The 16,553-nt window shown below is 50.3% G+C and overlaps 1 protein-coding gene across 7 annotated transcripts in view; it reads left to right on the plus strand.

Annotated features, from left to right (window-relative positions):
* LOC132383137 (epidermal growth factor receptor kinase substrate 8-like protein 1) overlaps positions 1 to 16,553 on the plus strand; it is a 97,605-nt gene that overhangs the window by 77,473 nt on the left and 3,579 nt on the right. For all 7 annotated transcript variants that reach the window (XM_059953969.1, XM_059953970.1, XM_059953971.1 and 4 more), the window contains 8 exons: positions 1,702 to 1,847; positions 4,855 to 4,999; positions 7,628 to 7,668; positions 8,628 to 8,724; positions 9,406 to 9,546; positions 10,289 to 10,409; positions 12,752 to 12,932; positions 14,900 to 15,032. In XM_059953969.1, the coding sequence (XP_059809952.1) occupies positions 1,702 to 1,847; positions 4,855 to 4,999; positions 7,628 to 7,668; positions 8,628 to 8,724; positions 9,406 to 9,546; positions 10,289 to 10,409; positions 12,752 to 12,932; positions 14,900 to 15,032 (1,005 nt within the window). The remainder of the gene's footprint in view (positions 1 to 1,701; positions 1,848 to 4,854; positions 5,000 to 7,627; positions 7,669 to 8,627; positions 8,725 to 9,405; positions 9,547 to 10,288; positions 10,410 to 12,751; positions 12,933 to 14,899; positions 15,033 to 16,553) is intronic.

Raw genomic sequence — 16,553 nt, forward strand, 5'->3', positions numbered from 1 at the left:
CTGCACCTGCAAACCGACCTTTTGTGATTCATGCACAAGCACTCCCAAGTCCCTCTGCACAGCAGCATGCTGCAACATTTTGCCATTTAAATAATAATCTACTTTTCCATTTTTCCTTCCAAAGTAGATGACCTCACATTTATCAACATTGTACTGTACTCCATCTTCCAGACCCTTGCCCACTCACTTAACCCATCTATATCTCTCTGCAGACTCTCCGTACCTTCTGCACAATTTGCTTCCCACTCAATTTAGTATCATCAGCAAACTTAGATACACTACACTCGGTCCCCTCTTCCAGGTCATTAACGTATATCGTGAACGCTTGTGGACCCAGCACCGACCCCTGTGACACACCGCTCGCCACTGATTGCCAACCAGAGTAACAGCCATGTATCCCAACTCTGCTTTCTATTGGTTAACCGATCCTCTATCCATGCTAATACATCACCCCCCAACTCTATGCACCCTTCTCTTCTGGATAATTCTTGTTTTCATCTGTATGAACGTCTGTCCCAGTGGATTTCTGGGGAACGACAGCTTCCTAAGGTTGAGAATCTGGTGAGCTGATGAGAGGGAGGGATTCTTCTAGGAGATCAGGAAGGTTTGGGAATTGGTTCGACCCTGGTCTACAGACCCCTCCAATAGCTGGGGGGATGGGCATCAGGCAGTCTGATTCTCAGGCCAGCAACCTTACAATCTTCCATCCCGTCCCTCCTTAACATTCTTGGGACCCTCGGAAGAAGGGTCGGCTACCAGATGATGGAGTTGGATCCTCTGGAAGTTTGGATGGTTGTGTCCAAGCTGCGGGGTCTGTGTGAGGGGTGAAGGCAGGAGGCAGCTTCCAGTCTCTGCTTCCAGTTCATTTACTCCAGAGAGCTGCTATGGGTATATGGCACGGACACAGGCACTTCAGCCCATCGAGCCCATACTAGCACTAAGAACCTGTTACTCAGTCCAACACTAATCAGCATCAGGAGCAGAGCAGTGGGAATCCCCTCCAAAAGTAGAGTAAATTTATTATCAAAGTGCGCAAAGGTCACTATACCCAACCCTGAGTTCCATGTTCTTGTGTGCATACTCAATGAAACCTATAACCATAACAGAATCAATGAAAGGCCGCACCCTGCAGGGCAGACAACCAGTGTGCGAAAGACAACAAACTGTACAAATACAAAAAGCAAGAAAGGAAAAATAAGGTATTTATTAATTTATGTATTGAGCTACAGTGTTGAACAGACCCTTTCAACCCTTTGAATCATCCCCCACACCCCCAGCGACCCTCAGCTTCAGGCTGGCGTAGTTACAGAACAATTTACATTGACCAGTTAATCTCCCAAACAATAATAATGATGTTATGGAACATGAGGAGGGTATACCTTGTCCCAATAGTAATGTCTACAGCTGGTCTCATCCCATAGGCTGTACACAATAGGTTAAATAATGAGGCTACACAACAATATCTATCTAAGCCGTAATGCAAAACACCACTAGACTAGTCCACAGGTTGCTGGCAATTGAGAAATCAGTGTGCTTGGCTATGGTTTTACCTCAGGTACGTACGGCTGAGAGAAAAAGTATAATAAATAAGCAATGAGTATTGAGGACATGAGATCAAGAGTCCTTGAAATTGAGACCATAGGTTGTGGGGACGGTTCTGTGTTGGGGTGAGTGTGGCTGAGTGAAGTTACTCTGTTGCAGATGGTACAGGCCACGGGTCTGGACATCGCCAAGGCAGTGGCTACCCCGTTCCTGACCAATGATGCTGTCCATCTCCTGAGCATGACACTGACCGAGGCAGAGACGGCGCAGTGGCAGTCGCTGGGCGAGTACTGGACGAAGCCGAGGTAGGAGGCAACAGGGATGGTCTCGGGACACAGTGCTGGTCCCTGTACACCAGGGATGGTCCCAGGGGCACACTGCTGGTCCCTGTACACCAGGGATGGTCCCAGGGGCACACTGCTGGTCCCTGTACACCAGGGATGATCCCAGGGGCACACTGCTGGTCCCTGTACACCAGGGATGATCCCAGGGGCACAGTGCTGGTCCCTGTACACCAGGGATGGTCCCAGGGGCGCAGTGCTGGTCCCTGTACACCAGGGATGGTCCCAGGGGCGCAGTGCTGGTCCCTGTACACCAGGGATGGTCCCAGGGGCACACTGCTGGTCCCTGTACACCAGGGATGGTCCCAGGGGCACACTGCTGGTCCCTGTACACCAGGGATGTTCCCAGGGGCACAGTGCTGGTCCCTGTACACCAGGGATGTTCCCAGGGGCACAGTGCTGGTCCCTGTACACCAGGGATGTTCCCAGGGACACAGTGCTGGTCCCTGTACACCAGGGATGATCCCAGGGGCACAGTGCTGGTCCCTGTACACCAGGGATGGTCCCAGGGGCACACTGCTGGTCCCTGTACACCAGGGATGGTCCCAGGGGCACACTGCTGGTCCCTGTACACCAGGGATGGTCCCAGGGGCACACTGCTGGTCCCTGTACACCAGGGATGGTCCCAGGGGCACACTGCTGGTCCCTGTACACCAGGGATGATCCCAGGGGCACACTGCTGGTCCCTGTACACCAGGGATGATCCCAGGGGCACAGTGCTGGTCCCTGTACACCAGGGATGGTCCCAGGGGCGCAGTGCTGGTCCCTGTACACCAGGGATGGTCCCAGGGGCGCAGTGCTGGTCCCTGTACACCAGGGATGGTCCCAGGGGCACACTGCTGGTCCCTGTACACCAGGGATGGTCCCAGGGGCACACTGCTGGTCCCTGTACACCAGGGATGTTCCCAGGGGCACACTGCTGGTCCCTGTACACCAGGGATGATCCCAGGGGCACACTGCTGGTCCCTGTACACCAGGGATGTTCCCAGGGGCACAGTGCTGGTCCCTGTACACCAGGGATGTTCCCAGGGGCACAGTGCTGGTCCCTGTACACCAGGGATGTTCCCAGGGACACAGTGCTGGTCCCTGTACACCAGGGATGATCCCAGGGGCACAGTGCTGGTCCCTGTACACCAAGGATGGTCCCAGGGGCACACTGCTGGTCCCTGTACACCAGGGATGATCCCAGGGGCACACTGCTGGTCCCTGTACACCAGGGATGGTCCCAGGGGCACACTGCTGGTCCCTGTACACCAGGGATGGTCCCAGGGGCACACTGCTGGTCCCTGTACACCAGGGATGGTCCCAGGGGCACACTGCTGGTCCCTGTACACCAGGGATGGTCCCAGGGGCACACTGCTGGTCCCTGTACACCAAAGTACCAAGGCACAAGAAGTTCTCAAGAGCAGGATAAAACCTGAGGCTGAAATTGAAGGATTAAAGTGGCCAGCAGCAGTCAGATGAACATCCAAGATCATTCTTAACCTTTTCCAAAGGTGGCTTATTCAGTGATTACAGGACCATGTTAGTACAATCTGACAGTACGTCACAATACACAGTGTGGTCACTCAGTAGCAGAGAGTGGGGGGGGGGGGGGGTGTATCCAGTGTGGAACCACTGGCAGAAAGTTCTTAATCTCACACCCTGAATGAATCTGGTGGGGTGACCATCGTTTGTGGCTTTGCGTGAGTTCTCTCTCTCCGAGGAATTCCCAAATCAGGAGAATGTATAAAGCTCGCGACTAGTTTCCCATATTCCCCACCACTGATGCCATCCCAAAGTAGGAAAGATCCCCCAGCCCAGGAAATCCTCCTCCTAAATTTCTCCACGGTCCTGGGCTCCTGAAAAATGAGGCATCCTTACCAGGGGTGCTTTGTTAATTTTGATTCATTTATTACGCACTCCCAATGGCTCTGACTCTCTGGGGTGTCCCAGGACATTTCAGAGTGAACTATATTGGGCCCAGAATCTAGACTGGGGTAAGATTGGGGTATTCAAAAACTGGATGGGTGTTTATGTCGATCTGTCAATTCCAAGGTCATCTTTACAGAAATGATTCATCTGAATTTAAATTCCACAGCTGCTGTGGTGGGAGTTGAACTCAAATCTCTGGACCCTTGGTCTGGATCTCAGATGAACCAGTGCAGCACCTCCATCCCCAGCTGGAGATGGTAACCGAGGGCTGGGATCTCAGCGGGAATAGAACCAGAGGGGAGGGGGAAAGAGGTGATTACAGGCTTGACAGGAGCATCCAGAGGGAAAGGGGAGGACAGATTCAAAGAGTCTCAATGGACCGAATGGCCACGTTAGCCCATCAAACGTGGTACAATCTTCCCTTCCGATCTGTGCACCCCCCCACCCCACCATGGATGTGCAGGCACCCTGGGGAAGCTTGGCAGAGAGGCTGGACTTGCGCACCCATCCACACCTGCCAGCAGGAGGCACTGGCCTCTTGGCCAAGAGCAACTGACTTGGCCCTGAGCTACCCGCTGTTCCGGGTGAGTGGTTTTCCTTACCTGGTGAGGTACCAGGGCTGGTCGAGGGAACTTGAGCCCAAGGTAGCCACTGCTAAAGATTAGAAAATTAAGATGGAAGATTAGAGATTGGTTTTATTTATACATCAGAGCATCGAGACATACAGTGAACTGTTGCTCCAATGGCCAACACAGTCTGAGAATGTTCTGGGGCTGCCTGCAAGTGTTACCACGTTTCTGGTGCCAACAGCTTCCAACCCTAACCAGTGTGTCTTTGGAATGTGGGAGGAAACCGGAGACCAAGTGGAAACCCGCTTAGTCAGGGAGAATATATGAATTTCTTTCAGACGGCAGTGGGAATTGAACCCCAATTGCTGGCGTTGTACCTACTGTTCTGCCTTCACTGGGGAATGTCCTACACCTCCTGGACCTAGTGTAGCTCAGCCCCCTGCCCGCCATGAGTCTCTGCTCACACCATCTGTCCCCCTCTTCCACAGGCTGGAGTGGCCCCCCGAGCACTGGGGAAGCCCCTACAACATCCAGTTCCGGTCGGGCTGGACCCCTGATGACCTTGACCCAAACGGGTTCCCGTGGGAGGATCCCGTGGAGCTGCAGCATAAGCATGAGTTTCTCCGGATGCAGGTACGGAAGGGGCAGCAATTCCTGATGGCCTGGTCCCCAGGGCTCCCAGCGTCTGTCGTGGGGGCTGGTCCCTGGAGAAGTGAGATGAGATGGGTTGGAAGGGAGAGGTGTTGGTTTACATCCCAGGATTGGGCTTCCTATGGTTTTCTTGAGCTTTGCTTTCTCTGTACCCTCCTTCGTAACACCATTAGGTGTGTTGTCTTAGGGTTCAGAATTGTCGTTTTTCTTGTAGTTAACTTTCCTATGCTTGCTTATAATTTTTATATAATCACCTATATATATATAAATTCAGTAAATTTCTAAAGATTAGCTTTTATTTGTCACATGTACATTGAAACATATCACAAATTTCACATCATAGCAGACAGTGATGGTAAATCTGATTCTGATTGGTTACATTGTTGGTGATTGTGGGCTGCCATTCCATTGCTGCCCTCTAGGTGGCAGTACTGAGTGCCCAATGCCCGACATTAAGCTCAGCGCCGCCACCTGGCGGGCTAAATGGTAGTGCAGCTCCACTGCATTTGGGAGATTGGAGCGAAAATGTAAAGAGGTATCAGAGTCAAAGTAAGATTTATTGTCAAAGTATATATATGTTACCATATACCACCTTGAGATTCGTTTTCTTGTGAGAATTTGCAGGAAAATAAAGAAATACAGTAGAATTTAAGCTAAACCATGCATAAGCAACAACCAATGTGCAAAAGAAGACAATCTGTGCAAAAAAATTTGAGAACATGAGTTGTAAGAGTCCTTGAAAGTGAATGTGCAGATTGTGGAATCAGTTCAGAGTTGAGGTAAGTGAAGTTATCCATGCTGGTACAGGCTCCAAGGCATAGGAGATAGGGTATTCCTGGTGATGTGAGGCCTAAGGCTTCTGTGCACCCTTTCTGATGGCAGTAGGAAGAAATGAACGTGGCCTGGATTGTGAAAGGCCTTTGGTGATGGATGCTGCTTTCTTGAGGATATGTTCGATGATGGAGGGGGCTTTCCTTGTGATGGACTGGGCTGTATCCACCAGCTTCAGCAGATATTTCTATTCCTGGGCATCGGTGAGGCATCTCCCCTTCTCCACAATAACCAGCACAGGGTAACGTACCACAAGCTGAGGAGCTGGAGTGCGATCCGTTGGAATTTAGAACCAGATGCCAGAAAAATCTGAAATGAAAACCAGAAGCACTGGAAATACTCGCTGGTCAGGCAGTATCTGGAGAGAGAGAAGCAGAGAGAATCAGGTTGAGGATGGAGAGGGTGCAGAGCGTGATTCCAGAAACATGGCAGCACAGGAAATGGGGAAGATTGAAGGCCGGAACCCTTTCACCTGAGGCAAAAATGAAGCGGGGCCAATCCAGTCAAAGCCCAGAGATGCTTTCAAACGTCTCTAAAATGTTGCAAATAACTTTTTTAAAAATAGACAGCAATTGAGAAATTGCATCTGAATTGGATTTTTTATTACTGATATATGATAGAACGTGCTGTTTTGTGGCAACAGTACATCACAAAGACATGAAAATCTTTAACTTACAAAAATAAATAGTGTATAAAAATGAGTGAATATTGTATAAAAAAGACTAATAATGTACTGTTCATTCATTCACGACGATTCATAAATCTGATGTTGCAGGGAAAAAAAAACTGTTCCTAAAACATTGAGCGTAGGTCTTCAGGCTCCTGTACCTCTTCCCTGATGTTGGTTATGAGAATGCACATCCTGGAAGGTGAGGGTCTTTCATGGTGGATGTTGCCGTCAAGAGATGATATCACACCAATAACAGAGGCCACTGGACCGATATTTTACCAAAAGAGACCCTGAGAGATAGGAGCAGAATTAGGCCATTTGGCCCATCAAGCCTGCTGCACCATTCCAACACAGCTGACCCATTTTCTCTCTGAACCCTGTTCTCCTGCCTTCTCCCCATAACCTTTCAAGCCCTGACTAATCAAGAACTTATCAACCCCTGCATTAAATACTCCCAATGACTTGGCCTCCGCGGCAGCGCGTAGCAATGAATTCCGCGGATTCGCCACCCTCTGGCCAGCAAGATTCTTCCTCACCTCTGTAAATGGGTATCCCTCAGTTCTGAGGCCATGCCCTCTGGGCCTAGACCCCCCCCCCCCCCAGTAAAGGAAACAGCCTCTCCAAACCCATTCCCTCTAGGACTTCCAACATTCGATAGCTTTCAGTGAGATCCCTGTTTGCTCTTCTTCGCAGGTTGGACCGCCCTGTCTGAGTGAGTGGGGGTCTGGCCCCTGTTTGTTTAGAGACACAGCAGATGAACAGGTCCTTCCAGCTCAATGGGCCCATGCCACCCACGTGACCAATTAGCCTTTAGAACTGGGGCACCCAGAGGAAACCCATGCAAACTCCTCACAGACAGCAGAAAGTTGAACCCAGGTCACTAGACACTATAACATAGCACTAAACGCCCTCCTTGGGTTGTAGATGCTGGCCGAGGATTTCCAGGTGGAGCAGAGACGCTGCTAGCATCCCCTTGCACCTACAACGACTCTGCTCCTGTCCTGGCAGGGAGCAGCCAAACATCGGAGGTTCCCTGAGGCTGTCAGCCATACTCGCCTTGAATTGCACCTTAACCTGTGTCTGACAGGCTTGTCTCTCTTGTTTTCCAGCAATCCGGCCCTCAGACCATCCCCGTTAAACAGACCAATGGGTAAGTGCCATTCCAGACCAGTAATTATCAGCGAGTTGCCCCTCTCCCCGAATGTCTTTAGTAGCTCAATATTCACCTCCTTATTGGAGCAGCGGAAGACTCGTCTCCATTTAACTTCAATGTTCTGCTCTCCAGATGTTGAGTGATGTCTATCCCCTGGTATCTCCACACTCTTTGGACCCACTGACCCTCCCCAGATGTTGAGTGATGTCTATCCCCTGGTATCTCCACACTCTTTGGACCCACTGACCCTCCCCAGATGTTGAGTGATGTCTATTCCCTGGTATCTCCACACTCTTCGGACCCACTGACCCTCCCCAGATGTTGAGTGATGTCTATCCCCTGGTATCTCCACACTCTTCGGACCCACTGACCCTCCCCAGATGTTGAGTGATGTCTATCCCCTGGTATCTCCACACTCTTCAGACCCACTGACCCTCCCCAGATGTTGAGTGATGTCTATCCCCTGGTATCTCCACACTATTTGGACCCATTGACCCTCCCCAGATGTTGAGTGATGTCTATCTCCTTGCATCTCCACAACCTTCATGACCAATTGATCTCCTCAGATGTAGAATAACTCCTATCGTCTTGTGTACCCACAGCCTTTAGAACCCATTGCCTCTCCCATCTCCTAGTATCTCCTCCAGATCCAGGCGACTTCCTCCCCAGTGACAAGATTGACCTCATTGTGGGTCAGCTCCTTATTCATCTCATTCATCTCCTTATTGGAGCAGCGGAAGACTCGTCTCCACTTAACTTCAACGTTCTGCAGTTTTCACACCAAGATGTCTCGCCCCAGTTTGGGAAGTTGAAGTGTGCAGTATACCCCCCGCCCCCCCCGGTACAGGCAACTCACTGCACAACCACGAATGAATGGTCCGACTGCCACCACCCCTCCCTGGTGTCAGGTGAGTTCCTCATATACCTGCTAAGAATGGACTCTCTCCTTCTCTCAGGACCCACGAGGCTCCAGTGAAGAGGATGAGGTGTAGCTATGACTTCGTGGCTCGGAACAGCAGTGAACTCTCGGTGTTGAGTGGAGAACTGGTGGAGGTGAGTCCCCTCACATGATGCCCCTCCGCAGAGAGGTAAAGAGGCCATTCTGCCCCTTGGCAAGTTCGTACTGGTCAGCAACACAAGCCAGCTCGGTCCCCTAACCCAACCCAGGGTCTGCAGGTCTTTGGGAAAGAGCCCTTCACGTGAGGGACAGCTCCCGAATTTCACTGCTGGTGACCCGGCTGACACCTCCTTTATTTACCCCTGGGCATCACTGACAAGGTCGAGCATGGGAGGATGTGGGGAGGCGTAGACGGTAGAGATGGTCAGAGTCTTTCTGCCTGGGTAGGGTAGTTTAGAGTTAGAGGGCAGAGCTCTAAGATAAAAGGGGAGACATTTAAAGGGAGTGGAGGAGTGAGAATGGGGGGTGGAGAAAGAGAAGGGGGGAACAGTGAATGAATGAAACAAAACTGAAACAAGCGATCAGGTTGTCCTGTTGATGGCAGCTTGCTGTGCGCAGAGCTTCCATCTTGAACACCACACCGGCCACACTGCAGACCGCGTCGTACCGCAGGCCTGCGACCTCCAACCAGACGTGGTGGAGTCTCCAATCAGACAGAGGACAGGAGGTCATGTCTGGGATGGCGTTCACACTCTGTGGGCAACCCGCCGTTTGGCCATTGACCATGGGGACTGATGGTTATATCTCACTGTGCTTGGCTTTTTTGCCCTCTCCAGGTGTTGGACGACTCCAAACGGTGGTGGAGGGTGATGAACCAGAGTGGCCAAATCGGATACATCCCCTTCAACATTTTGGAGCCTGTCCCCGCTCAGGACACAGTAGATAACTCCGGTCTATATGCACAGGTAGCCCCCAAGGTAAGTCTAGCCTGTGTGCACACTCCAGATGTAGCTGTGGAGATAACTCCTCCTGTATACACAGGTAGCTCCCAAGTTAACGCTCCCCATGCTGTCCAACCCCAACCTACATCCTGCTCGGGATAAACACCCAGCGGCAAATAATTCCTTAGCGTCTGTTCCTAGAGTTCTGGTTTTGAAATTGGTTGGCTATCATCACAGACCGCGGCACAGTGAAAAGCTTCTGTTTGTGTGCAATGCATACAATGCATACATCAGAACAAGGAGGGTCCGTGGAGACAGTCCATAGAGGGATGAGGAATCCGTGGAGGGGGCATTTGTCCATGGAGGGGAGGGGTGTTTGTGGAGACAGTCCATAGAGGGATGAGGAGTCCGTGGAGGGGGCATTTGTCCATGGAGGGTGGGGGTCTCCAAAGAGGGAGGGGTGTCCATGGAGATGATGGAGATTTTTGTTTTGGACTCCACTGTGTTCCCAAGATTCATGAGGACCAACTTGTGTCCTTAAATCTTTATTCTCCACCACATTCCACTCAAGCCTGCCCTGCACAAGTTCTCAAAATGGGAGCAGTAGGAGGCCATTCAGCCCTTCAAGCCTGTCCCACCGTTTGATACGATCACACCTGATTAGCTGCAGATTGTGGGGCTGGTCAGCGAGTGGGTGGCGGTTAGTATGGACTCAATGGGCCAAAAGGCCTCCTCTTTCTCCGTCGCATGAGCTTAACGTTCACCGCGCGTTTTACAGGGCAGCCGACATAAAGATAAGGTCACCCCACCTCCGGCGCCCCAGAAGAAGGTGGCGCCGCCCGACAGCACTCCAGCGTTCTCAGACCACGAGACCATCGGGATGACACAGAAGGAGAAAGGTGAGCCTGACCCCCATGGGCTGAGGGTCTGGGGATCGAGGGGAGGGGTCTCAGCGTGCAGCACCGCACTGATTAGGGGTGAACTGCTGCCGTTTTTGCTTCTTGTACCTTTCTCTGTAATCTCCAGAGACTGTTGTGCATGGAAAAGGCCAGGAGGTTATGCTACTAGGGGACCCTCCATTTGAATTGGAACGGTGGAGCAGAAGTTGCTGCTGAGCCTGGTGAGAGCTGTCTTTTGTACGTTGTGCTCGATGGCAGGGCAGAAGTAGGTGGGACAGTCATGATTGGGACTTTGTAATTCTCTAAAAGGAAAGAGGAGTGAGTGATTGGCCCGTCCAGGCTGTGTGAATCAGAATCAGGTTTATTATCACTGACACATGTGGTAAAGTTTGTTGTTTAAGGACCCTGGTCAGACCCCACTTGGAGTACTGTGCTCAGTTCTGGTCGCCTCACTACAGGAAGGATGTGGAAGCCATAGAAAGGGTGCAGAGGAGATTTACAAGGATGTTGCCTGGATTGGGGAGCATGCCTTATGAAAATAGGTTGAGTGAACTTGGCCTTTTCTCCTTGGAGCGACGGAGGATGAGAGGTGACCTGATAGAGGTGTACAAAATGATGAGAGGCATTGATCGTGTGGATAGGCAGAGGTTTTCTCCCAGGGCTGAAATGGCTAGCATGAGAGGGCACAGTTTAAAGGTGCTTGGCAGTAGATACAGAGGAGATGTCAGGGGTAAGTTTTTTACTCAAGAGTGGTGAGTGTGTGGAACGGGCTCCCGGCGATGGTGGTGGAAGTGGAAACGATAGGGTCTTTTAAAACACTCCTGGATGGGTACATGGAGCTGAGAAAAATAGAGGGCTAAGGGTAGCTCTAGGTAATTTCTAAAGAAAGTACATGTTCGGCACAGCTTTGTGGGCTGAAGGGCCTGTATTGTGTTGTAGGTTTCTATGTTTCTATGTTTGGTGGTAGAAGTACAGTGCAAGAGTTAAATTACAGTTAGAATTTTGTATATAAAATATTAAGAAGTGTAAAAAGACAGTAAAAAAACTGTGAGGTAGTGTTCGTGGGTTTATTGTTCATTCAGAAATCTGCTGGCAGAGGGGAAGAGGCTGTTCCTAAAGTGTTAAGTATGTGACGTCAGGCTCCTGTACCCCTCCCTGATGGTAGTGGTGAGAAGAGGGCATATCCTGGGTGGTGAGGGTTCTTAATGGATGGGTGCTACTTTCTTGAGGCATCGCCTTTTGGCTGGCCCAAGATAGGGCTGGCTGGATCTGCAACCCTCTGATTCTGGGGTGTGGCCCCTCCCTACCAGATGTACAGTCCCATACCAGAATGGGTGAACACCTGAGAAATGGGGAGAGGCATGAGGCCACGCACTTTGGTCAGGGGCAATAGGACGGGATTATTGTCTGAATGAGGAGACTGTGAGTGAGTGAAGTTCAGGTGGGATCGAGGTGTTCTGGTGCATGAGTCGTCGCAGAATTGGGCAAAATGGCTTAACAAGTGGTTTTACCACTGTACCATTGAGAGCATACTCACCAACTGCACCTCAGTGAGGTATGGCAATTGCCCCATATCGGATCGCAAAGCACTCCAGCGTGTGGTGAAAACTGCCCAGCGGATTATCGGCACCTAAGTGCCCACCATTGAGAACATCTACCATAAACACTGCCTGAGCGGGGTGAAAAGCATCATCAAGGATGCATCTCACCCTAACCATGGACTTTTTACTCTCCTCCCATCCGGTAGGCGCTACAGGAGCCTCCACTCCCACACCAGCAGGCACAGGAAGAGCTTCTTCCCTGAGGCTGTGACCCTACTGAACCTCACATCACAACACTAAGCAGTATTGCACCCATATTGTACCGTCTCAGTACTTTTATATTTGTATGCTGTAGCACTTACTTTTTATTCACAGTTATTTTATAAATAACACTATTCTTTGCATTTCTGGTTAGATGCTAACTGCATTTCTTTAGATTTGTATCTGTACTCGACACAATGACAATAAAGTTGAATCCAATCCAATCTAATCCAACACCAGTGGCCTTTATTGCAGAGGCAGTTGGGTTTTAAGAATAAAGAAAGATATTTTCCTGTCCCAGTTTCAGAGGATAGTGGTGAGGCCACACTTTGAATACTGGACACAGTCCTTAGCTTTAAAAAAAAAACAGATAGAAGAGTATTGGAGGCAGTCCAGAGGAGATTTGCCAGGTGTGGAAGGCTGCATGATGGGTCTTCCATGGATCTGTCTGCTCAGGGACCAGGCCTACCTCCCTCTGTGGGCCAGGCGGCCTCCACCCTCAGCGACGCTCCCTAACCCCACTGTGTGTTACTTCCTCAGAGCGTCACTCGCAGATTAACGTAATGAATGAAGAGCTCCTGCTGAGAATAGCGAACGGGCGCACGTCGCAACCCAAGACCTTCCACGTACAGAAGACGCTCGACACCTCTGTACCCCTGGATTACAGTTCCTCTCCGAGTGAAGTCAAGACTTGGCTGGAGGCGAAAGGCTTTAACCAGATGTGAGTAGGGCCAGAGGGGAGGGGTCGGTGTCCAGAGGTTATCTCTGGGAGTGAAAGCCTCCCCTGAACACTCTTACCATAAGACACAGGAGCAGAATTAGGCCATTCAGCCCATCGAGTCTCCTCAACCTTTCCATCATGGCTGATTTATTATCCCTCTCATCCCCATTCTCCTGCCTCCTCCCTTTGGTGTCATTACTAATCCAGAACCTATCAACCTCCACTTTAAATATACCCAATGACTTGGCCTCCACAGTCGTCTGGGGCAACGAATTCCACAGATTCACTACATCTGGCTGAAGAAATTCCTCCTCATTTCTGCTCTAAGGGGATGTCCTTGTATTCTGATGTTGTGCTGTCTGGTCCTAGACACACCCACTACAGGAAACATCCTCTCCATGTCCACTTTGTCTAGACCAGGAGTCCCCAACCTGGGGACTTGCTTAGTGGTATTGGTGCATGGCATCAAAAGGTTGGGAATCCCTGATCTAGGCCTTCCATTATTTGCTAAGATTCAATCAGATGCCTCCTCATTCCTCAACTCCAGTGAGTACAGGCCGAGAGACATCAAATGCCCCTCTTATGTTACCCAGTAGATTGTTTCAGGGGTAGCTTCAGTCAGTGACTGTGAACAGATAGGTTAGCTTGAGGACCTTTCCATTGGGTAAGTGAGGAGCCATGAATAATTGACATGTCAGGCAGCCAATAGTGAGCGTCAGGGGCGGGGCAGATAGGCAGCAGTTGGTCACGTGACGACGCTTCTTCTGCCGAGAAGGGAGCTCATGGTTGACAATGGGGGGGATAATAAGACTTTCTGTCACAGCCTCACTAACTCCACCCAGCACGGTGGCACGGCGGGTAAAGCCACTGCCTCACAGTCCCGGGTTTGATCCTGACCTCCGGCACTGTCCGTGTGGAGTTTGCACGTTCGCCACAGTGACTATGTGGGTTTTCCCGGATTTCCTATTCTCATTTCCCCCTGCATCAAATTGGTAGGCTGCTGTAAATTACCCCTGGTGTGGGGCAAGAAGTCAAAAGAGCCAAAAAAAAAGGGAGTGAGCTGCCTGAGGGGAGGAATGGGGTTGCTCTGAGCCAATGGGCCGAATGGACAGTTGTGTTGCAATAATCCTCAACACTAGGCCCACCACTACCAGAACAGGCAGTAGGCTTGGTTCCTGTGTCCCTCGGGGGGAAAAAGTGGGGGAGGGACTTTGTCTTGAAAAGTTGTCCTCCACTCTGCTGTCTCTGAGTCCACTCTGGATTTATATCAGATTTCCATCAAATACGGTATCTTAGCTTTCTAAGGATAACCTGATCAATGCCCCCCACCCATTAACTCACCCGGCAACCACTGAGGCCACGTCAGTCACTTTTCCTCCATGGCCCCTCTGCACACTTCATCCCCCTGTGCACAGGCAGTTTACGCTTCCACTCCACACCTCCTACCTACACTGACACAGTCACTGCCCTGCTGTGTTCTGATACACCCTGCAGCTACTTGGAGTTCCTCGTGACGAGAGTCACTTTGTCACTTTATCATTTCCTGGCCGAGACACCGTGCGTACAGAGACTGCTGCATCTAGCGTCACTCGCGATCAGTCTACGTATATAAATCAGTCTTGTGTGAGGGTCAATTTCTTGCACCTTGTCTTTTTTAGAATTGCTTTTATATTTATTGCGTATTTTATTCTGCATCGGATCCGGAGTAGAAATCATTTTGTTCTCTATTACACTCGTGCGGGGAAGAGTGACGAGAAACCGTCTTGAATCTTCATCATTGCTTGTGTACAAGAAGGTGGTTCTTACCGGGAAGGGCAAGGGAGGGGGTGGGAACTCTCCGATCGATGCACTGTTATTCGGGTCCAAGTGTTACCGCGTCCACTGTGGGGGTGGGGGGGGGGGGGACGGACAGCAGAGACCTTCAGCAGGCAGGCTGGGATGACAATGACCGACTTTCTCCCTTATAGGACGGTGAAGTCTCTCGGGATCCTGACCGGAGCTCAGCTTTTCTCTCTTGAGAAGGAAGAATTGAGATCAGTAAGTCCAGAGGAAGGAGCAAGAGTCTACAGCCAGATCATGGTCCAAAAATCACTGCTTGAGGTAAAATCCCCTCTCCTCTAGTTAACCAAGCGCTACAAGAACATAGAACCGTACAGCTCTGTCTAGCCCATCATTCAGCCCGTGATGCTGTGCCAACCTTTTAAGATAGAACGGTACCAGCCTTAGCCCAACAATAGCCAAGTATCGAGAGCTCCCAGAAATAATAGGGATGGTCAGAGTAAAAGAATTCATGCCCGTCTTTGCGAATAATTTAGAAAGAAGTCATTGGCCATTCTCTGTGAGAAACTATTGGTCAGTTGTTGGGAGCAAAAATTTGCACTAATTTTGACCCCCGTAGTATTCCATCTCGGCCTGGAAACCATAGCTGGGCAATCAGCCTCAACCCCTCATTCTAGACCAGGGGTTCCCAACCTTTTTTATGCCACAGACCAAGGGGTCCATGGACCACAGGTTGGGAGCCCCTTTTTAGACCCTTCCCTTTGTTTGGGGACGGGCAGCAGATGTTCAAAGAGCCTCCAGACCTGCAGAGTAACGCTAGGACCTGCGCCTCTGCTCTGCTTCAAGTCCGCTGTCTGCCCCTCGAGGAGTTATGGGGAAGAACAGGCAAGACCCCAGAGGAGCTATTGCTTCCTCACCCATTGGAGTTAAGTACCTCTGGGTTCCGCCGGAAGGCGGGCGAGGGCTTATTGTCCAACTGTGACCGGCCTTCTCCTCAAGGCGCTGCAGCCCTTCACCCAAAGGTGACGCGCCACTGGTCAGCCAGCCCTGAAAGAATGAAGGGAGAGCATACTCTATTTGCCACTCAGTTTGTTGCTGGCAGGGGTGGCGTCCATTGCACTGAACGGTTCATTTGTGCTCTGGGCCATTCAGTCCCTTGAGCTCTGCAGTTCAATAACTTCATAACTGATCCAACTGGAGTAAAAGTTTCTAAAGGTCGTGCTCCCTGGTTCGAGGTAGCCTACAGGAGGAAATGCCCCCTCTACACTCTGCCTCTCAGAGGCCTTCTGGACCTCCACTGTTTCAAAAAGATGCCCCCTCATTCTCTAAATGCCTATAACTGGACACCGAACCTGCTCAACCTTTCTTTATCAACCTAGAAAACCCTGCAAACTCTGACAAAGTTCAAAGTAGATTTATTATACTGAGACTCATTTTCTTGCAGACATTTAAAAATTACAACGGAATTCATGAAAGACTATAAATAACAAAGACTGGCAGACAACTAACGTGTAAAATTAATAACTATAAATAATAATAAACAACTAACGTGCAAAAGAAGACAAATCATGCAAATAATAAAAGGTAAATATGTAATCCTGAGAATCTAAGTTGTAGAGTCATTGAAAGTGAGTCTGTAGGTTGTGAAGACAGTTCAGCGTTGAGGTGAGTGAAGTTATCCACGCTGGTTCAGTTGAGGGATAATGCCTTTCCTGAACCCGGCGGTGTGGGACCTGAGACCCCTGTAACCTCCTGTCTGATGGTAATAGTGAGAAGAGAACATGGTGGGAATCCTTCATGATTCTTGTTGTTTTCACGAGGCAGTGCTCATTGTAAATATGC

The sequence above is a fragment of the Hypanus sabinus genome, chromosome 29 (genome assembly GCF_030144855.1).
Source record: "Hypanus sabinus isolate sHypSab1 chromosome 29, sHypSab1.hap1, whole genome shotgun sequence".
Taxonomy (NCBI): domain Eukaryota; kingdom Metazoa; phylum Chordata; class Chondrichthyes; order Myliobatiformes; family Dasyatidae; genus Hypanus; species Hypanus sabinus.